The sequence below is a fragment of the Rhinoraja longicauda genome, chromosome 2, assembly GCF_053455715.1.
Source record: "Rhinoraja longicauda isolate Sanriku21f chromosome 2, sRhiLon1.1, whole genome shotgun sequence".
NCBI classification, from domain to species: domain Eukaryota; kingdom Metazoa; phylum Chordata; class Chondrichthyes; order Rajiformes; family Arhynchobatidae; genus Rhinoraja; species Rhinoraja longicauda.
The window spans coordinates 109,944,798-109,967,710 of NC_135954.1; the positions used below are offsets into that span (position 1 = coordinate 109,944,798).

General features: G+C 49.5%; 1 protein-coding gene across 1 annotated transcript in view; it reads right to left on the minus strand.

Moving 5' to 3' along the window:
- The window catches only part of wdr97 (WD repeat domain 97), a 79,793-nt gene that overhangs the window by 37,515 nt on the left and 19,365 nt on the right, over positions 1-22,913 (minus strand). The window contains exons 5-9 of the mRNA XM_078423921.1: positions 14,595-14,716; positions 8,122-8,612; positions 5,717-5,880; positions 4,138-4,286; positions 1,629-1,865 (exon numbers count right to left, since the gene is read on the minus strand). Of these exons, the coding sequence (XP_078280047.1) occupies positions 1,629-1,865; positions 4,138-4,286; positions 5,717-5,880; positions 8,122-8,612; positions 14,595-14,716 (1,163 nt within the window). The remainder of the gene's footprint in view (positions 1-1,628; positions 1,866-4,137; positions 4,287-5,716; positions 5,881-8,121; positions 8,613-14,594; positions 14,717-22,913) is intronic.

The window sequence follows — 22,913 nt, forward strand, 5'->3', positions numbered from 1 at the left end:
AAAAGATTCACAAAGATTTTACTGAGGAAAGGCTGGATATGCTAGGTGCTTTGTCCCTGGAATAAAGGTAGTTGAGGGGGGTGACCTTATAGAAATATATAAAATAATGAGTGGTATGTATAAAGTGGACAATCACAGTCTTTTACCTGGTGTACGGGTGTCTAAAAACAGGAGGGCATAGGTTTAAGGTGAGAGGGAAAGATTTAAAAGGGACCCGAGGAGAAACCTTTTCACTCAGAGGGTGGTGGATATATGGAACGAGCTGTCATATGAAGCTGTAGAGGCAGGCAGGTACAATTGTAATTTTTAAAAGACATTTGGACAGGTGGAGGATAGGAAAGATCCAGAGGGACATGGGCCAAAGGATATGGGCATCCTTTTAGAAGGATGAGAGGAGATCTTATCGAAACGTATAAGATTATTAAGGGGTTGGATACGTTAGAGGCAGGAAACATGTTCCCAATGTTGGGGGAGTCCAGAACAAGGGGCCACAGTTTAAGAATAAGGGGTAGGCCATTCTTGGAACTGAGATGAGGAAAAACTTTTTCAGTCAGAGAGTTGTGAATCTGTGGAATTCTCTGCCTCAGAAGGCAGTGGAGGCCAATTCTCTGAATGCATTCAAGAGAGAGCTGGATAGAGCTCTTAAGGATAGCGGAGTCAGGGGGTATGGGGAGAAGGCAGGAACGGGGTACTGATTGAGAATGATCAGCCATGATCACATTGAATGGCGGTGCAGGCTCGAAGGGCCGAATGGCCTCCTCCTGCACCTATTGTCTATTGTCTATTGTCTAAACGCAGGTGTGAGATTAGCTCAAATAGACATCTTGGCTGACATGGATGAGTTAGGGCAAAAGGCCCTATTTCCAATCTGTACATCACTATGAATCCCACCCATGACACGTCGTCAGAGATCAAAAGTGTGTCGAGTCCCCAAAACAGCATTCATGATCCAGTCTGTTGAACGGCGTCCCCTGGTCAAGGGAGGTGACTGACACACCAGCACCTCTGGAAAGGTGGACGGCTGCTGCACAGGTATGGACTGGTCTGTATCCCTCTCCCGTGTGACAGGACAATATAGGCAGAGCTTTGCACCCTCTGGTAAAGTGGACCAGGTTCTGGACCAGATGTGGACCTCTGTGTCCCTCCCTGTGTGACGGGACACTGTGGACAGAGCTTTACACCCTGGAGTAACTCAGCCGGTTGGGCTGTATCTTTACACCCTATGGAAAGGTGGGCCAGGTTTAGTTTAGAGACACAGCACGGAAACAGGCCCTTCGGCCCACCGGGTCTGCGCCGACCAGCGACCATTAACACCATCCTACACCCACGAGGGGCAATTTCTACATTTACCAAGCCAATTAACCTACAAACCTGTACGTCTTTGGAGTGTGGGAGGAAACCGAAGATCTCGGAGAAAACCCACGCAGGTCACGGGGGAGAACGTACAAACTCCGTACAGACGGCGCCCATAGTCGGGATCCAACCACGGACCCCGGCGCTGCATTCGCTGTAAGGCAGCAACTCTACCGCTGCGCCACCGTGACTGCCATTTGGTTCTGGACCAAATGTAGACCAGTGTGGACAACACTGGATCTAATCTGCCCAGTGTTCTCCCGACAGGTTCTTACCGGTGATCTCGTCCTGGTGGTCGTGGTCGGGATGATGGTCTTTGCGTATCTTCTTTTTCAGGTCGTACAGAACGATGGAGTGGACCGCGCTGGCGGCGTTCTGAAGGGCCACAATGAAGGCGCCCTTCATCAGGCACAGGTGGGTGGGAGCTTGGGCACTGAAGAAGCTCATCAGAAGCGCGAGGCAGTCCTGGGCGTATGGAAACACCCGCCACAACTTCACCGCATTGTCCATACCTGCAACCAGTACCAGCACACGTGTCATTGCACCACAAACTCAACACTCAATTACCCAAGGATAGACGCACAGTGCGGAGTAACTCAGTGGGTCAGGCAGCATCTCTGGAGGAAAAGGATGGGTGACGTTCTGGGCCGAGACACTTCTTCAGTCTATCTTTGGTATAAACTAGCATTTGCAGCTCTTTATTTCTGCATTGAATTCTCCTATTTTAGTTATTATAAGAAAATAACTGCAGATGCTGGTACAAATCGAAAGTATTTATTCACAAAATGCTGGAGTAACTCAGCAGGTCAGGCAGCATCTCAGGAGAGAAGGAATGGGCGACATTTTGGGTCAAGACCCTTCTTCAGTTTGACCCTTCAGTCTGAAGAAGGGTCTCGACCCGAAACATCGCCCATACCTTCTCTCCTGAGATGCTGCCTGACCTGCTGAGTTACTCCAGCATTTTGTGAATAAATACCTCCAATTTTAGTTAACTACATAACCCTCTCACCTTCCACATAAACCCCTTCTCTTTCTTCTCCCCCCCTTTTCTCAGTCCCCATTTAGATTCCCATCTATTCCTAATTCTCCATCCCCCCCCCCTCCCATCTGCCTACATTCTTTCCTCTAGCTTCACAATCTGCAACACTTCAAACCCTTTGTTTCACACCTTCTGGTCTTTCATCTCTGGCCCTTGTCCACCGTCTACCCATCAAATAACCATCCTCACTTGTATCAACCTATTACCTGCCAGGTTTTGTCCTGCCCCTTCCTCTCTTCCAGCTTTCTTCACCACACCCCCAACCCCACCCCAACCAATAATCAGTCTGAAGAAGGTTCCCAACCTGAAACGTCGCCTCTCCACGTTCTCCTGAGATACTGCCTGACCTGCTGAGCTACTCTTAGCACTCTGTGTCTTCTTCTGTAAACCAGCGCCCACAGTTCCTTATTTCTATATCTCCTTCACCTTGCCTGCATCAAAGGTGATGACTCTCACTGGGATAAAGGACAATGGGCTCCCCATGAAGTACACATACCCCAGTCCAGCCATTCCTCTCTAGGACTCAAATGGCGGCCATTATTCCCACCGCTCTCCAACATTTTCTTCCCGGACATTGAATGACTGAATGTCCACACAGACCAGACCATCTGGTGAAGTTCACTGTATCAGTGGTGAGGAATAGACACGTGGTAGAACCAGCAGTTAAAAAAAAGCCAAAGATCAGAAGCGATCTCTGACCAGAAAGTATCTCTCTAAATGAGGGGAGAATCCAGAAACAGGAGGTGCAAAGGGATTTGGGAGTGCTGGTGCAGGATTCCCAACAGGTTAATCTGCAAGTCGAATCAGTAGTAAAGAAAGCAAACTTTAGCATTTATTTCAAGAAGGATTGTATACAAAATCAGGGATGTAATGCTGAGGCTCTATAAGGCAAACATTTGGAATATTGTGAGCAGTTTTGGGCACCATATCTGAGGATGTGCTGGCTCTGGAGAGGGTCCAGAGGAGGTTTACAAGAATGATCCCAGGAATGTGTAAGTTAACCTATGATGATCGTTTGTCAGCACTGGGCCTGTACTCGCTGGAGTTTACAAGGATGAGGGGGGACCTCATTGAAACATACAGAATAGTGAAAGGCTTGGATAGAGTGGATGTGGAGAGGATGTTTCCACTAGTGGGAGAGTCTAGGACTAGAGGTCATAGCCTCAGAATTATAGGATGTTCTTTTAGGAAGAAGAGGAGACATTTCTTTCGTCAGAGGGTGGTGAATCTGTGGAATTCTTTGCCACAGAAGGCTGTGGAGACCAAATCAGTGGATATTTCTAAGGCAGAGATAGATAGATTCTTGATTTGTACAGGTGTCAGAGGTTATGGGGAGAATACAGAAGAATGGGGTTAGGAGGGAGAGATAGATCAGCCATGACTGAATGGCGGAGTAGATGTGATGGGCCGAATGGCCTAATTCTACTCCTATCACCTATAACCTTCTGAATCTCACCAACTTCTACAGAGGCACCATGGAAAGCATCCTATCGGGACGCATCACAGCTTGGTTTGGGAACAGCTCTGCCCAAGACCACAAGAGTTGTGGGTATAGCCCAGTCCATCACACAGACCGGACTCCCCACAGTCCATCACACAGACCGGACTCCCCACCTACACCATCTACACCACGTTACCTCCAGAAAGCAGCCCACATAATCAAGGAGCACTCACACCCTCCTTCTGCTCTCTCCCGTCAGGCAGAAGGTACAAAAGCTTGAGAGCCATCGAGGGTGAGGACGCACCTGAGGAAAAGAGGCGTTGGTTCTCGGGTTCCGGCACCAGGGTCAGCACCTTTCCAGACTCGTGACCTTGTATCTTGTACTGAGTGTCCCCCGATCTCCAGTCCAGCACAGTCAGCAGCCCACTGGCATGGCCGGCCACGATCAGGTACCTGCCACGAGGCACACGGAGACAAGGCCGTCAGTGAACTGTCACAAACTCACTCACCTCAGTGTAAACATGGACTGCCTCTCCTTCCTGCCTGCACCACCTCAATGGCGGCAAACTGCTGGGGTATCTGTGAACGCCGCACTGTGAGAGGGGCAGTGAGGGAGCACCGCGCTATGGGAGTGGGGGGGTGAGGGAGTGCCGCACTGTGGGGGGGGGGGGTGAGGGAGTGCCGCACTGTGGGGGGGGGGGGGTGAGGGAGTGCCGCACTGTGGGGGGGGGGTGAGGGAGTGCCGCACTGTGGGAGGGGCGGTGAGGGAGCGCCGCACTGTGGGAGTGGGGGGGAGAGGGAGTGCCGCACTGTGGGGGGGGGGGGGGGTGAGGGAGTGCCGCACTGTGGGGGGGGGGGGGGTGAGGGAGTGCCGCACTGTGAGAGGGGCAGTGAGGGAGCAAAGCGCTATGGGAGTGGGGGGGTGAGGGAGTGCCGCACTGTGGGGGGGGGGGGTGAGGGAGCGCCGCACTGTGGGAGGGGCGGTGAGGGAGCGCCGCACTGTGGGGGGGGGGTGAGGGAGCGCCGCACTGTGGGGGGGGGTGAGGGAGCGCCGCACTGTGGGGGGGGGGGTGAGGGAGCGCCGCACTGTGGGGAGGGGGTGAGGGAGCGCCGCACTGTGGGAGGGGCGGTGAGGGAGCACCGCGCTATGGGAGGGGCGGTGAGGGAGCGCCGCACTGTGGGGGGGGGTGAGCGAGCGCCGCACTGTGGGAGGGGCGGTGAGGGAGCGCCGCACTGTGGGAGGGGCGGTGAGGGAGCACCGCACTGAGGGAGGGGCAGTGAGGGAGCACCGCGCTATGGGAGGGGCGGTGAGGGAGTGCCGCACTGTGGGACTGGTGGAACGGGGTACTGATTGAGAATGATCAGCCATGATCACACTGAATGGCGGTGCTGGCTCGAAGGGCCGAATGGCCTCCTCCTGCACCTATTGTCTATTGTACGTTCTCCCTGTGACCGCGTGGGTTTTCTCCGGGTGCTCCGATTTGCTGCCACACTCCAAAGACGTACAGGTTTGCAGGTTAATTGGCTTGGTATCATTGTAAACGGTCCCTCGCGTGGGTAGGATAATGCTAGCGTACGGGATGTTCGCCTGCTGGCGTGGACCCAGTGGGCCTAAATACTTGTTTCCATGCTGTATCTCTAAACTAAACTAAACTATCCTTGTCATATGTACCGAGGTACAGTGAAAAGTTTTTTTGTTGAGTGCTATCCAGTCAGCAGAAAGGCTATACATGATTACAATCCAAGCCATCCACACCCTCCTTAACAGCACTGTGGGTATACCCGTACCTGAGGGACTGCAGTGGGTGTAGAAGGTACCTTACCTTGCAAAGCCCACACCCCGTCAATGATAATCAAATAAAATGTGGGTCTATGTTTCTCACCAGTCATTGTCTTGCACGCCAAACTGCTTGACCTTCTCTTCATTTCCTCCAGCCACCACCTGCTGCCAGCGGGACTGTGCCATGCTCACCTTCGCCATCTGTGCGTAGGTGCAGAAGCAGCAGATTGGCGACACCTGGTTGTTGTGCGGCACCTTCATCAGCACCTAAAATCACACAGTCACACACAGAGTCACACACAGTCACACACAGTCACAGAGTCACACACAGTGTCACACACAGTCACACACAGTGTCACACACAGAGTCACACAGAGTCACACACAGAGTCACAGAGTCATAGAGTCACACACAGAGTCACAGTCACACAGAGTCACACAGAGTGACACACAGAGTGACACACAGAGTGACACAGAGTCACTCACAGTCACACATAGAGTCACAGAGACACACAGAGTCACAGAGACACACAGAGTGACAGACACACAGAGTGACACACACAGTGTGACACACACACACAGAGTGACACACACAGAGTGACACACACACAGAGTGACACACACACAGAGTGACACACACACAGTCACACACACACAGAGTCACACACACACACAGAGTCACACACTCACAGTCACACACTCACAGTCACACACTCACAGAGCCACACTCACAGAGTCACAGAGCCACACAGACACAGAGTCACAGAGCCACACAGACACAGAGCCACACAGACACAGAGCCACACACACACAGAGCCACACACAGAGCCACACACAGAGCCACACACAGAGCCACACACAGAGCCACACACAGAGCCACACACAGAACCACACACAGAGCCACACACAGAGCCACACACAGAGCCACACACAGAGACACAGAGTCACACAGAGACACAGAGTCACACAGAGACAGAGTCACACGCACAGAGTCACACGCACAGAGTCACACACACAGAGTCACACACACAGTCACACACACAGAGTCACACACAGAGTCACACACAGAGTCACAGAGTCACACACAGAGTCATAGAGTCACAAAGTGTCAGTCACATAAAGTGTCATAGAGTCAAAGAGTTATAGAAACACACACAGTCACAGTCATACATGGTGTCAGACTCATTCACTGTGTCACAGACATACAGTCACAGAGTCATACGTACAGCCACCAAGTCATAGTCATACATACAGTCACAGATTCTCACATATAGTCGGCTAGAGAGTTACACACAGTCATTAGGTCATAGTCTTACACACAGTCACAGAGTCATAGTCTTACACGCAGAGTCATAGTCTTATACAGTTACAGAGTCATACAAACAGTCTACAGTCATAGAGACGTACATAGTGTCATAGAGTCATACGGTCTAGATTCACAGAATCATTCATGCAGTCATAGAGACATTCCTAAAGACAGACACATCTTGCCCATGACCACCAAGTTGGCATTCTGGGATTGTCCCATTGGCCTGCATTTGACCCATATCTCTGTAAACCCTGTTTCTGCATATTTCTGTCCAAATGTATTTTGAAAGTCATAATTGTATCCATTTCTAAAGCTTCCTCTGGCAGCTCATTCAAGATACTGACTACCCTGAGTTGCCCCCGAGGTCCCTCTTCAATCTCTCCACTCTCACATTAAGCCTGTGCCCTCCAGTGTTAGAATCCTCTTCCCTGGGAAAAAGACTGTGAGTGCTCACTTTACCCACACCCCTCATGATCATGTACACCTCAATCAGGTCACCCCTCAGCCTCCTACACTTCACAGAAAAGGCAACCTCTCCCTAAAACACAAAGCCCAGGTGAATCTGGCGAATCTCTTCTGCACCCTTTCCAACAATGCCATCCTTCCTGTAAATAGACACAAAATGCTGGAGTAACTCAGCGGTTCAGGCAGCATCTCTGGATAGAAGGAATGGGTGATGTTTCAGGTCGAGACCCTTCTTCAGACTCCCATTCCTTCTCTCCAGAGATGCTGCCTGTCCCGCTGAGTTACTCCAGCATTTTGTGTCCAGCTTCGGTTTTAACCAGCACCTGCAGTTCCTTCCTACTCCTAGCTGGGCAACCAGAGACGGGCAGACTACTTCAAGTGTGATCTCACCAATGTCTGATGGCCAATGCCCTTCTCAATGAAGGCTAACGTGCCAGAGGCCTTCTTAACCACCTTGTCCAACTGACTCGCCATTTTCAGGGAACTATGTACTAACTACATTGTCATCCAAACCGATAACATAAATAAAAATATGGAACGAGCTGCCGGAGGAAGTAACTGAGGCAGGCACAATACCCTTGGACAGATACATGGATAAGAAAGACCGAGAGGGAATGGACCAAACATGAGCAAATGGGGCGAGCGTAGATGGGGCGTGTCGGTCAGCATGGATGAGTTGGGCTGAAGGGTCTGTTGTGGTGCGGTATGACTCTCTCAGAGTAGAGCAGCACTGACCTCCATGGGGTTGGTGAGGGAGTTGGCCTTCAGGATGTCCCCTTGGTCTGTCAGCACCAGCATGGCCTCTCGGGGCAAGCAGTAGTCCAGGGCTATCACGCGCTGGCCCTGCTCCAGCAGCAAGGTGGTGTGGACGTCTCCGGTGTCGGGGGAGATGAGCCGCGCCGTGCCGTCATCACAGGAGCAGGCTGCCCGCAGTGGGAAGAGGTTGGCCAGGGAGATGTAGCTGACGTCGATGGACCTCACGGCGTGGCCGACGGCCGTGTGGCGGCGGTACAGACGCTCGATGGTCCAGAGGTCCAGCCGCTGTTCTGCGTAGGTGAAGACACTGTCCTCGCCCGGCTCCGAGCCCAGGCGGGTGATGGTCATGCCCACCTGGATCTCTCCCACCTGATCTGCCATCTCCAGGCTCCACAGCCGCAGGCTCCCGTCCTGGGAGGCAGAGAGGAGGCAGGGGCCATCTGGGTAGGCTGCAAGAGCCGTGACAGGACCTGCAGGGCAAACACCCAACATATATTTAATGGCGGCACGGTGGCGCAGCGGTAGAGTTGCTGCCTCACAGCGCCGGAGACCCGGGTTCCATCCCGACTACGGGCGCTGCCTGTACGGAGTTTGTACGTTCTCCCCGTGACCTGCGTGGGTTTTCTCTGAGATCTTCGGTTTCCTCCCACACTCCAAAGATGTGCAGGTTTGCAGGTTAATTGGCTTGGTAAATGTTTTAAAAAATTGTCCCTAGTGGGTATAGGATAGTGTTACCTAAATTATTGCATCGTATGGGAGGCGCATTCCCAATCTCGTTGTACCCCTGGGTACAATGACAATAAAGATATATTGTATTGTATTGTATTGTATTGTTAGTGTGCGGGGATCACTGGTCGGCGCGGACCCGGTGGGCCGAAGGGCCTGTTTCCACGCTGTATCTCTTAAACGAACCTAACAAAACTCTATTCCAGGCACGTTCAGATCACGGACATAGGGTTAAGGGGGGGGAAGATTTAATAGAAAACCGAGGGGCAACTTTTATACGCAAAGTTTATAATTTAGTTTGGAGATATAACATGGAAACAGGCCCTTCGGCCCAACAAGTCCGCGCCGACCAGCAATCAGCCGTACACTAGTTCAATCCTACACACTGGGAACAATTTACGGAAGCCAATTAACCTACAGACCCGCATGTCTTTGGAGCTTGGGAGGAATCCCACGCGGTCACAAGGAGAACGTGCAAACTCCACACAGGCAGTACCCAAGGTCAAGATGGAACCCGGGTCTCCGGTGCTGTGAGGCAGCAGCTCTACCCGCTGCGCCTCTGTGCTCCTGTCCTGAGGTGCTTTACCAGACCCAATGTCAGACCAAAAAAAACCACATTAGGGTATGGGTTGAACACAGTTTACACATTGCAGCAGGGATTCTTACATTAATTGTAATCTAGGAGGCCACTTAGCCCATCAGGACCATGCCAACTCGTAGGGTAGCAATCCCTTCAGTCTCACTTCCCATTTCAATATACTCTCTCTCTCTCTCTCTCTCTCTCACTCTCACACACACACACCGATTAATTCCTCTTTGATTCGGTTTCCCCTTAACCCACATAAAGGTTACGTTACAGAAACTAATTAAACTAGCAGAATGAAAAATAATGTGACATCATGCACTTCAATGCACAAATCAGTCATGCACATCATTTTCTAAATGGTCAAAGAAACAAAGTCATCTGTGGGTCAGGCAACATCTGTGGAGGGAATGGACCGTCGATATTTTGAGTCAGGACCCTTCAGACTGATTCAGAATCTAATCAGGGACCTTTTTTCACCCTGGTCATTCCTTCTCCTCCAGATTCCAAACGCTTGAGAGCAATAATTTCCAGATTCAGGAACAGCTTCTTCTCTGCTATTGAATGATTCCCCCACAAGCTCGGGCGATCACCCTAACGGTAACACTATAATGCTGTGACACTCTACTCTGCATTCTGTCTTTTAAAAAAATCTTTGCACTACCAGTTGTACTTGTCTATGGTTTGATTGTACTCATATGCAGTGCCCGCCATAATGTTTGGGACAAAGACCCATCATTTATTTATTTGCCTCTGTACTCCACAATTTGAGATTTGTAATAGAAAAAAATCACATGTGGTTAAAGTGCACATTGTCAGATTTTAATAAAGGCCATTTTTATACATTTTGGTTTCATCATGTAGAAATTACAGCAGTGTTTATATATAGTCTCCTCATTTCAGGGCACCATAATGTTTGGGACACATGGCTTCACGGGTGTTTGTAAATGCTCAGGTGTGTTTAAATGCCTCCTTAATGCAGGTATAAGAGAGCCCTCAGCACCTCGTCTTTCCTCTAGTCTTTCCTCTAGTCTTTCCATCACCTTTGGAAACTTTTATTGCTGTTTATCAACATGAGGACCAAAGTGAATGAATGAATGAATGAATGAATAAGTGTATTGGCCAAGTATGTGCAGATACAAGGAATGTGCCTTGGTGCTCCGCTCACAAATGACAACACAAACATACAGTTAACAATCAAGAATAAAGCATAACCACATCAAAACAATAAGGATACAACATAACGGTCTAAACATGTGGGTGAATATAAACCAGAGCAAAAAAGAGAGACTCCAGACTTTGGTTATTGAGTAGAATTATCACTCGTGGATAAAAGCTGTTTTTATGTCTGGCTGTGGCTGCTTTGACAGTCCGGAGTCGCCTTCCAGAGGGAAGTGCTTCGAAGAGTTTGTAGCCAGGGTGAGAGGGGTCAGAGATTATCTTGCCCGCTCGCTTCCTGGCCCTTGCAGTGTACAGTTCGTCAATGGGGGGGAAGGTTGCAGCCAACAACCTTCTCAGCTGTGCAAACGATCCGTTGCAGCCTCCGGATGTCGTGCTTGGTGGCTGAGCCAAACCAGACCATGATGGAGAAGGTGAGGATGGACTCAATGATAGCAGTATAGAATTGGACCATCATTGCCTGTGGCAGATTGTGTTTTCTCAGTTGCCGCAGGAAGTACATCCTCTGTTGGGCCTTTTTGACTGTGGAGTCGATGGTGGCCCCCCCATTTAAGGTCCCTGGAGATGATGGATCCAAGGAACTTAAATGACTCCACAGATGTAACTATGGTGTTGTTGATGGTGAGTGGGGGGAGGGGAGGGGGGGTCTCTTCGAAAGTCTACAATTAGTTCCACTGTCTTGGGAGCATTGAGCTCCAGGTTGTTGCGAATGAAAGTCAAAGAAGCCATTCTGAGACAGAGAAACAAGAATAAAACTGTTAGAGACATCAGCCAAACTTTAGGCTTTCCAAAATCAACTGTTTGGAACATCATTAAGAAGAAAGAGAGCACTGGTGAGCTTACTAATCACAAATGGACTGGCAGGCCAAGACAGACCTCCACAGCTGATGACAAAAGAATTCTCTCTATAATAAAGAAAAATTGCCAAACACCTGTTCTACAGATCAGAAACACTCTTCAGGAGTCAGGTGTGGATTTGTCAATGACCACTGTCTGCAGAAAACTTCATGAACAGAAATAGAGGCTACACTGCAAAATGCAAACCACTAGTTAGCTGCAAAAATAGGATGGCCAGGTTACAGTTTGCCAAGAAATACTTAAAAGAACAACCACAGTTCTGGAAAAAGGTCTTGTGGATAGACGAGACGAAGATTAACATATCAGAGTGATGGCAAGAGCAAAGTATGGAGGAGAGAAGGAACTGCCCAAGATCCAAAGCATACCACCTCATCGATGAAACACGGTGGTGGGGGTGTTATGGCCTGGGCATGTATGGCTGCTGAAGGTACTGGCTCACTTATCTTCATTGATGATACAACTGCTGATGGTAGTAGCATAATGAATTCTGAAGTGTATAGACACAACCTATCTGCTCAAGTTCAAACAAATGCCTCAAAACTCATTGGCTGGCGATTCATTCTACAGCAAGACAATGATCCTAATACTGCTAAAGCAACAAAGGAGTTTTTCAAAGCTAAAAAATGGTCAATTCTTGAGTGGCCAAGTCAATCACCCGATCTGAACCCAATTGATATGCTGAAGTGAAAACTGAAGGGGACTAGCCCCCAAAATAAGCATAAGCTAAAGATGGCTGCAATACAGGCCTGACAGAGCATCACCAGAGAAGACACCCAGCAACTGGTGATGTCCATGAATCGCAGACTTCAAGCAGTCATTGCATGCACAGGATATGCAACAAAATACTAAACGAGACTACTTTCATTTATATGACATTGCTGTGTCCCAAACATTATGGTGCCCTGAAATGGGGGGACTATGTATAAATACTGCTGTAATTTCTTCATGGTGAAACCAAAATGTATAAAAATGGCCTTTATTAAAATCTGACATTGTGCACTTTAAACACATGTGATTTTTTTCTATTGCAAATCTCAAATTGTGGAGTACAGAGGCAAATAAATAAATGATGTCCCAAACATTATGGAGGGCGCTGGAGAGTATAATCAGCTTTAGTGTAGTTTGGTTTACTGATAAAGCATGGAAACAGGCCAATTGGCCCACCAAGAGCGTGCCGATCAGCAATCACTCCGTACACTGCCACTATCCTACACACCAGGGAAACAGGCCAATTGGCCCACCAAGAGCGTGCCGATCAGCAATCACCCCGTACACTGCCACTATCCTACACACCAGGGACAATTTACAAATTTTATCGAAGCCAAACTAACCTACAAACCAGTACGTGTTAGGAGTGCGGGAGGAACCCGGAGCACCCGGGGAAAACCCACACAGTCACGGGGAGAACGTACAAACTCCATACAGACAGCACCCATTGTCAGGTTCGAACCCTGGACTCTGACGCTGTGAGGCAGCATCTCTACCACTGTGCCACTGTGCCGCCCCATCTTTAGTTCTGTCCTACACACTCGGAACAATTTACCAAAGCCCGTTAATCTACAAACCTGCACGTCTTTGGAGTGTGGGAGGAAACCAGGGCACCCAGGGAAAATCCATGTGATCACAGGGAGAACGTACAAACTCCTTACAGACAGCACCCGTAGTCGGGATCGGACCCGGGTCTCTGGCGCTGTACGGCAGCAACTCTACCGCTGCGCCACCGAGCTGTCCTAGCTGGACTTATTTGACTCGATAGTGTGCAAACAAAGCTACTCACCGCTTCGCAGTACACAATAATAAACTCTTTGAAGCACTTCCCTCTGGAAGGTGACTCCGGACTGTCAAAGCCGCCACAGCCAGACGTAAAAACAACATTTTTCCGCGAGTAGTAGCTCCACTCAACAACCAAAAGTCTGTAGTCTCTTTTTGCTCTGGTTTATTTCACTCACATGTTTAAACTGTAATGTTTTATTCTTAATGTTTTAAGGTTTCATGCTTTATTCTTAATTGTTTGCTGTATGTTCGTGTTGTTACCTGCGAGTGGAGCGCCAAGGCACATTCCTTGTATGTGTAAGAAAATAACTGCGATGCTGGTACAAATTGAAGGTATTTATTTCACAAAATGCTGGAGTAACTCAGCGGGTCAAGCAGCATCTCGGGAGAGAAGGAATGGGTGACGTTTCGGGTCGAGACCCTTCTTCAGACTGATGTCAGGGGGGCGGGACAAAGGAAGGATATAGGTGGAGACAGGAAGATAGAGGGAGATCTGGGAAGGAGGAGGGGAAGTGAGGGACAGAAGAACTATCTAAAGTTAGAGAAGTCGATGTTCATACCACTGGGCTGCAAGCTGCCCAGGCGAAATATGAGGTGCTGTTCCTCCAATTTCCGGTGGGCCCCACTATGGCACTGGAGGGGGCCCATGACAGAAAGGTCAGACTGGGAATAGGAGGGGGAGTCGAAGTGCTCGGCCACCGGGAGACCAGTTTGGCCAATGTGGACCGAGCGCAGGTGTTGAGCGAAGCGATCGCCGAGCCTGCGCTTGGTTTCGCCAATGTAAATAAGTTGACATCTGGAGCAGCGGATGCAATAGATGAGGTATGTGCATGTGTGCATCCTTGTATGTGTACATCCTTGGCCAATAAACTTATTCATTCATTCATTCATTCATTCATTCATTCATTCATTCATTCATTCATTCATTCATTCATTCAATACCAATACCACATGAATTGCAGGAGCACTTTCACCAGAGGGACTGCAACCACTCACCACAAACTTCCAGGCCAAATAAGTATAGGGACAAGACACACGCAAAATCAATTTATTAAAAAAATACTGGTGCCTCGTAGATGATGGCTAGACTTTGGAGAGCCAGGAAGTAAATCATGACAATCAGTCCCTGGCCTGCCCTTGTAGTCAGTATTTATCAGACTGATCCAGGTAAGTCTCTGGTCATTGTTTACTGGGAAACAGGGCCGCCTAGAGGTGTGTGTGTGTTTCTTACCCATGCCCAATGTGATGGTTCAGTCATTTATTTGCCCCCACCCTTCCCATCCACCCCACAGGCAGAAACTCCGGCTGCTGAGCCAATCGGGTGTCCACTCACCTAGGTGTCCAACAAACATCATCTGAAGGTCCCAGTTTCGATCCCATACTTTTATATTCCCGTCCCGGGAGGAAGTGGCCACACATCTCAGCGTCCTCACGATGACGATTCCAGTGATTTTCCTGGTGGGAATGTTATAATGTTAGCCAACAGAGAGGTCGAGAGCCCACGCAGGCACACTGCAGAAACATCAGAGGCTCAACTGAACAGCTGTAACTATACTGTGTAGGAAGGAACTGCAGATGCTGGCTTAAACCGCGTGGGTTTACTCTGGTTGCTCCGGTTTCCTCCCACATCCCAAAGACTTGCGGGGCTTCTGGGTTAATTGGCCCTCTGCAGACCGGGCGGGAGTGGATGTGAAAATGGAATAACACAGAGAACTAGCGCCTACGGGAGACCGACGGTCGGCATGGACTCGTTGGGCCGAAGGGCCTGTTTCCATGCTATACATTCCAATCAATCGAAGGAACTGGCATGCCCTGTGGAATCTTTGAGTTGGGATCCTAAAGGCAGAGACAAGGTGTGTGTGGTGGTCGCTGGTCGGCGCGGACTCGATGGGCGGAAGGGCCTGTTTCCGCGCCGTATCTCCAAAGTAAACCGGAGAGAGACACAAAGTGCTGGAGTAACTCAGCGGGACAGGCAGCATTTCTGGAGAGAAGGAATGGGTGTCGTTTCGGGTCTGAAGAAGGACCGCGACCCAAAACGTCACCCATTCCTTCTCTCCAGAGATGCTGCCTGGCCCGCTGAGTTACTCCAGCATTTTGTGTCTAGCTGTAACTGTATTTGTTGGGAGAGAAAACTAGCTTGGTGGTAGGAGTCAGAGGGTGGTTGTGGAGGGTGGCTCCTCGGAATGAAGGAACCGAATGGAGCGTTGTGACGCAGGGATCGCTTATGAATCGCCCGTCGCTTGTCATATAAACATCATTATGTTCTGGCTCATCAGGTCATAATGTTTTGGCTGATCGGTATATTAATGATTTGGATGAGAACGTAGGTGGCGTGATCAGTTAGTTTGTAAATGATGGCCAAGTTGGTGGTGTAGCGGACAGTGAAGAAAGTTGCCCAAGTATCTAGATCAACTGGGAAAGTGGGCATCAAGGGAATGGTAGATGGAGTGTAACTCTGACAAATGTGGGACGATGCAATTTTGGGAAGTCAAAGCAGGACAGGAATTAATTGAGTGAATGGCAGGACAGAGAGACCAGGGAATATATGTACACAGTTTCCTGGAAGTGGCAACACGAGTAGACAGGGTGGTGAAGAACGCTGGCCTTCATCAGTCGAGTGCAAAAGTTGGAAAATCACATCTGGCAGGTATACCAAGCATAGATTTGGCCATGTTGGAGAATTGTGAACAGTTCTGGTTTAAAAAAATGCAACAAAGCTAGAAAAGGTGCACAGAAGATGTTGCCTCGATTGGAGGGTTTGAGTTACGGGGAGAAACTGGACAGGCTGGATCAGTTATCCTGGAGCAAACGATGCTGTGAGGTGAAATGATGGAGGTTTATAAAATAAAGAGAGCCATAGATATGGTAGTTAGCCAGAGTCTGTCTCCCATGGGAGGAATTGTTCTTTGGTTAGGTCATAAGATCATCAGATCATAAGTGATAGGAGTAGAATTAGGCCCTTCGGCCCATTAAGTCTACTCCGCCATACAATCATGATTGGTCTATCTCTCCTAAACCCATTCTCCTACCTTCCCCCCATAACCTTTGACACCCGTACTACAATACAATACAATATATCTTTATTGTCATTGTACCCAGGGGTACAACGAGATTGGGAATGCGCCTCCCATACGATGCAATAATTTAGGTAATTTAGACAGCAGCAACCCAACGAAACGAAACAGTTGTAACAGTTTTGGACAGGGTAAAGTGCAAGTTGATCTATGCGTTGTGGCCATCCGGCTCAGCAGGACCGGTTCATAGCAGCAATGGCCCTGGGGATGAAGCTGTTCCTGAGTCTGGAGGTGCGGGCATAGAAGGCCTTGTATCGTCTGCCCGATGGAAGGAGTTCGAACAGACTGTTGCAGGGGTGTGAAGAGTCTTTGTGGATGCTGGTGGCTTTTCTGAGGCATCGTGTGTTGTAGATGCCCTCCAAGTCTGGTAGCTGTGTTCCGATGGCCCTCTGAGCTCTATGGACTACCCGCTGTAGAGCTTTCCTTTCTGCCTCCGTGCAGCTGAGGTACCACACAGGGATGCCATGCGTTAGGATGCTCTCTATGGTGCAGCAGTAGAAGGTCGTCAGCAGCTGTTGGGGTAGACCAGACTTTTTCAGTGTTCTTAAGTAGAACAGTCTTTGTTGTGCCTTCTTGACCAGCGCAGCAGTGTTATTGGACCATGTTAGGTCCACTGAAATGTGAGTGCCCAGAAACTTGAAGCTGGACACTCTCTCCACACTGTCCCCGTTGATAGAGATCGGGGCATATTCCCCGTTATGTGACCTACGGAAGTTGATGATCAGCTCCTTGGTCTTGGTGGTATTTAGGGACAGGTTGTTATCCGAGCACCAGTCCACCAGGTTCTGCACCTCCGCTCTATAGTTTGTTTCATCCCCGTTGGTGATCAGCCCGATCACCGTTGTGTCATCTGCAAACTTGACAATGGTGTTAGTGTCGAATGCAGGAACACAGTCGTGTGTGAAGAGGGAGTAGAGCATGGGGCTCAGAACACAGCCCTGTGGTGTGCCGGTACTCAGGGTGATAGTGGAGGACAGGTGCGGGCCCATTCTCACTGCCTGCGGTCGTTCCAGCAGGAAGTCCAGGATCCAGTCACATAATGACGAGCTGAGGCCTAGCTGGTGGGGTTTGGTGATGAGCTTGGAGGGGATGACCGTGTTGAAGGCGGAGCTATAGTCTATGAATAGCATCCTCACGTACGTGCCCTGTCTCTCTAGGTGAGTCAGGACAGTGTGAAGAGCCAGAGAGATGGCGTCCTCTGTGGATCTATTTGCCCTGTATGCAAATTGATGTGGGTCCAGTGAGTCAGGGATGCTGGATTTGATGTGTGAGAGGACCAGCCTCTCAAAGCACTTCATGACTATCGGCGTTAGGGCAACCGGGCGGTAGTCGTTCAGGTTGGAGATCTTTGCTTTTTTCGGCACCGGAACTATGATAGCCGACTTCAGGCACTTGGGGACCGTAGCTAGAGATAATGACAGGTTAAAGATCCTGGTGAATACCTCAGCCAGCTGTTCAGCACAGTCCTTCAGTACCCTTCCTTGAACTCCATCCGGTCCTGCAGCCTTGCGTGGGTTGACCCTTTGCAGAGCGCGTTGTACCTCCTGTGTGCTCAGTTGCAAGACCTGTCCCACCGCCTTGGCTGGGGTTCTTTCACTCAAGGTGGTTTTACCAGTTTCAAAGCGGGCAAAGAAGGTGTTTAGCTCGTTGGTCAGTGCCATATCGCTGTGGGGGCAGGCAGGGCTGCTCTTGTAGCCAGTGATGTCCCTGACACCCTAATCAAGAAGTATAAGAAAATAACTGCAGATGCTGGTACAAATCGAAGGTATTTATTCACAAAATGCTGGAGTAACTCAGCAGGTCAGGCAGCATCTCAGGAGAGAAGGAATGGGTGACGTTTCGGGTCGAGAACCTTCGTCAGACTGATGTCAGGGGGGCGGGACAAAGGAAGGATATAGGTGGAGACAGGAAGATAGAGGGAGATCTGGGAAGGAGGAGGGGAAGAGAGGAACAGAGGAACTATCTAAAGTGGGAGAAGTCGATGTTCATACCACTGGGCTGCATGCTGCCCAGGTGAAATATGAGGTGCTGTTCCTCCAATTTCCGGTGGGCCTCACTATGGCACTGGAGGAGGCCCATGACAGAAAGGTCAGACTGGGAATGGGAGGGGGAGTTGAGGTGCTCGGCCACCAGGAGATCAGTTTGGTCAATGCGGACCGAGCGCAGGTGTTGAGCGAAGCGATCGCCAAGCCTGCGCTTGGTTTCGCCGATGTAAATAAGTTGACATCTGGAGCAGCGGATGCAATAGATGAGGTTGGAGGAGGTGCAGGTGAACCTTTACCTCACCTGGAAAGACTGTTTGGGTCCTTGGATGGAATTGAGGGGGGATGTAAAGGGACAGTTGTTGCATCTCGTGCGGTTGCAGCGGAAAGTGCCCGGGGGTGGGGTGGTTTGGGTAGGAAGGGACGAGTGGACCAGGGATTTACGGAGGGAATGGTCTGTGTGGAACGCAGAGAGGGGAGGGGATGGGAAGATATGGCCAGTGGAGCTAATCAAGAATCTATCTATCGCTGCCTTAAGGCCCTGTCCCAGTTAGGCGTTTTTTTAAGGCGATCGCCGGCGGCTGACGTAGTCGTAGCAGGTCGCCGAAAAACCGGCGACTGGACCCTCGCTGCGACAATGTCTACGACAAGCTACAACAACCTACCACCTGGTCGACGCCAAGCTACGGCAAGCTACCGACAACCGGCGACCCAATCGTCGCAATTAGAACGTCCACTTACGACCGCACCTACGACGACACCTACGACAACCTACGACAACCTACGTCCACCTGCGACAAGCTACGACAAGCTATGACCCTGAAGACTGAAGACAACTGAAGACAATTCACGTTTCAAGATTCAAGATTCAAGATAGCTTTATTTGTCATCCAATATTGGACGAAATTCAGTCACCCACAGTCCAACAATAAAAGCATTAAATAGGTATTAAAATTACACAACCCCAAAAACACACAAAAAAAGAAACATCCATCAAAGAAACATCCATCACAGTGAGTCTCCTCCAGTCCTCTCCTCACTGTGATGGAAGGCCACAATGTCTTTTCCCTTCTCCTGCTGTCTTCTCCCGCAGTCAGGCTGTTGTGGTTGCAGGCCGCGCCGGACGGTCCGCAGCGGGCCGAGCCTAAGGCGAGTCGCAGCCGCTCCCGCAGCCTCCGAAGACGGTCGGCTCCGCCGATGATAAGTCCGATCCGGGGCGGGCGAACACGCTGCTGCTGCCGCTGTTGCTGCACGTCGGGGCGGTCGGGGCGGTCGTGGCTCCCGACATTGAAGCCCCCGCCCAGCAGAGAAATATCCCGCGGCATATTTTAGGCCGCGCCGGACGGTGAAATGTCCGCGACCCAAGCCCCGCAATCCGGGGCGGGCGAACACGCTGCCGCTGCCGGAGCTCCTGATGTCGGCATCCACGCGGCCCGAGCCTAAGGCGAGTCACAGCCGCTCCCGCAGCCTCCGAAGACGGCCGGCTCCGCTGATGGTAAGTCCGGTCCGCGGGCTCTGCGAACCGGAGCCCTGGAGGCCGCCAGCTCCAGGAGTTGGGCCGATGGTAGGCCGCAGCAGGAACGGAGACAACACCCAGAAAACAAAGGTCGGGTCTCCGTTCGGAAGGGACACATATTTACAATTTTACAGTTCCCCCCCTCCCCCCCACATACACACATAGTACACAAACACAAAAACACCACATCACAACTACAATTAAGACCAAAAAAACAACAAAAACACAAAGACAAATGGACCGCAGGTAAGCCGCAGCTGCTATGGCAGCGCCGCCATTCACCCACTTACACTATAAAATGGGGTGTACGGTAGGGTTTCCAATCATTCTGCATCATGACTATTTGAAAGTGATGCCATGAGAAACTACTCTGAAATACAATAACTTCATACATCAATTTTCCGTCAAAATGTCACAAATTCCCTTTATTGATAATCAAACCATTTTTTTTTAAAAGGTTGATAAGAACATACAACAGTGCATACAAAAATATCGTAATAAACTTCAATACATTTCAATAAACTTCAAACTTTAAAATTCAAACTTTAAACAGAATACACGTGCAAAAAATACAAAACCTAACATCATTTATGGGCACATTACACTGATGGATGATCAGATCAAGTCCACGCTTGGAAATCGCCAAAGTCAGCACCGGTGACAACCTACGTCACCTGGCAACAACCTGGCGACAACCTATGACAGCGCTCACGTCAGGAGATGTCAAGCTACACACATTGGCGTCAAACCAACAGTCGGCAATTTTTTTTAAGCCTTTGCATAATCCAGCAGCGACCAGAAAAACGCCACGATTCTTTAGAGACTACTCAAGACCATCCAAAGACGTAGAGGTATGTAGGTTAATTGGCTGGGTAAATGTAAAAAATGTAAAAATTGTCCATAGTGGGTGTAGGATAGTGTTAATGTACGGGAATCGCTGGGCGGCACGGACTTGGTGGGCCGAAAAGGCCTGTTTCCGGCTGTGTATATGATATGATATGATATGATATGATATGATACACGCAACACCCTAGTCGCCTATAGTCACCTAAAAAAAATCGCCAAACTGGGACAGGGGCTTTAAATATATCCACTGACATTGCCTCCACAGCCTTCTGTGGCAAAGAATTCCACAGATTAACCACACTCTGACTGAAGAAATTCCTCCTCATCTCCTTCCTAAAGCTCCTTCCTTTAATTCTGAGGCTATGACCTCTAGTCCTAGACTCTCCCACTAGTGGAAACATCTTCTCCACATCTACTCTATCCAAGCCTTTCACTATTCTGTACATTTCAATGAGGTGTCCCCCTCATTCTTCTAAACTCCAGTGAGTACGGGCCCAGTGCCGACAAACGCTCATCATGTGTTATTCCTGGAATCCCTCTGGTATGTATTTGCATTACTGCATGCGGTTCTGGTCGCCACATTACAAGATGGATGTGGAGGCTTTGGAGTGTGTGCAGAAGGGTTTTACCAGAATGCTGCCTGGATTCGAGGGTGTTAGCTATAAGCAGAGGTTGGACAGACTTGGACTGTTTTCCCTGGAACATCAGAGGCTGAGAGGAGACCTGATAGAAGTTTATAAAATTATGAACGGCATAGATAGGGCAGACAGTCAGAATCTTTTACCCAGAGTGGAAATGTCAAAGGCTAAAGGGCTTTAAAGGTGAGAGGGGGAAAATGTAAAGGAGATGTGCGGGACACGTTTTCTACGCAGAGAGTATTGGGTGCTGGAACGTGCTGCCGGGGGTGGTGGTGGAGGCGGACACAATAGCGGCATTGAAGAGGTTTGTAGATAGATACATGGATATACAGGGAGTGGAGAGATATGGATCATGAGCAGGAAGGAGAGATTAGTTTAACTTGGCATCAGGTTTGGCACATTCATTGTGTGGATAAGGACCTATTCCTGTGCTGTTCTGTCTTATGTTCTATGCGCTATTAAAGGAGGGTGGAGGACTAGAGGTCTTCGGTTGAGAACAAGAGGGAGGACTTTTAAAGATAATTTGAAGTTAAATGTTTCACACAGGGTGTAGTTGTTAGAAACATAGAAACATGGAAAATAGGTGCAGGAGGAGGCCATTCGGCCCTTCGAGCCAGCACCGCCATTCATTGTGATCATGGCTGATCGTCCACAGTCAATAACCCGTGCCTGCCTTCTCCCCATATCCCTTGATTCCACTAGCCCCTAGAGTATCTAACTCTCTCTTAAATCCATCCAGTGATTTGGCTTCCACTGCCCTCTGTGGCAGAGAATTCCACAAATTCACAACTCTCTGGGTGAAAAAGTTCCTTCTCACCTCAGTTTAAAAATGGCCTCCCCTTTATTCTAAAACTGTGGCCCTTGGTTCTGGACTCCCCCAACATTGGGAACATTTTTCCTGCATCTAGCTTGTCTAGCTCGAAGGGCCGAATGGCCTACTCCTGCACCTATTATCTATTGTCTATTGTCCAGTCCTTTTATAATTTTATATGTCTCTATAAGATCCCCTCTCATCCTTCTAAACTCCAGTGAATACAAGCCTAGTCTTTTCAATCTTTCCTCATATGACAGTCCCGCCATCCCAGGGATCAATCTCGTGAACCTACGCTGCACTGCCTCAATTACAAGGATGTTCTTCCTCAAATTAGGAGACCAAAACTGTACACAATACTCCAGATGTGGTCTTACCAGGGCCCTATACAACTGCAGAATCTCTTTACTCCTATACTGAAATCCTCTCGTTATGAAGGCCAACATTCCATTAGCTTTCTTCACTGCCTGCTGTACCTGCACGCCAACTTTCAGTGACTGGTGCACAAGGACACCCAGGTCTCGCTGCACCTCCCCCTTACCTAACCTGACACCATTGAGATAATAATCTGCCTCCTTGTTTTTGCCGCCAAAGTGGATAACCTCACATTTATTTATATTATACTGCATCTGCCATGCATCTGCCCACTCACTCAACCTGTCCAGGTCACCCTGCAACCTCCTAACATCCTCTTCACACTTCACACTGCCACCCAGCTTTGTGTCATCTGTTGTTATCTTTGTTGTTACCTGGAATGAGGTGGGAGAGGAGGTGCGGAGAGCTGG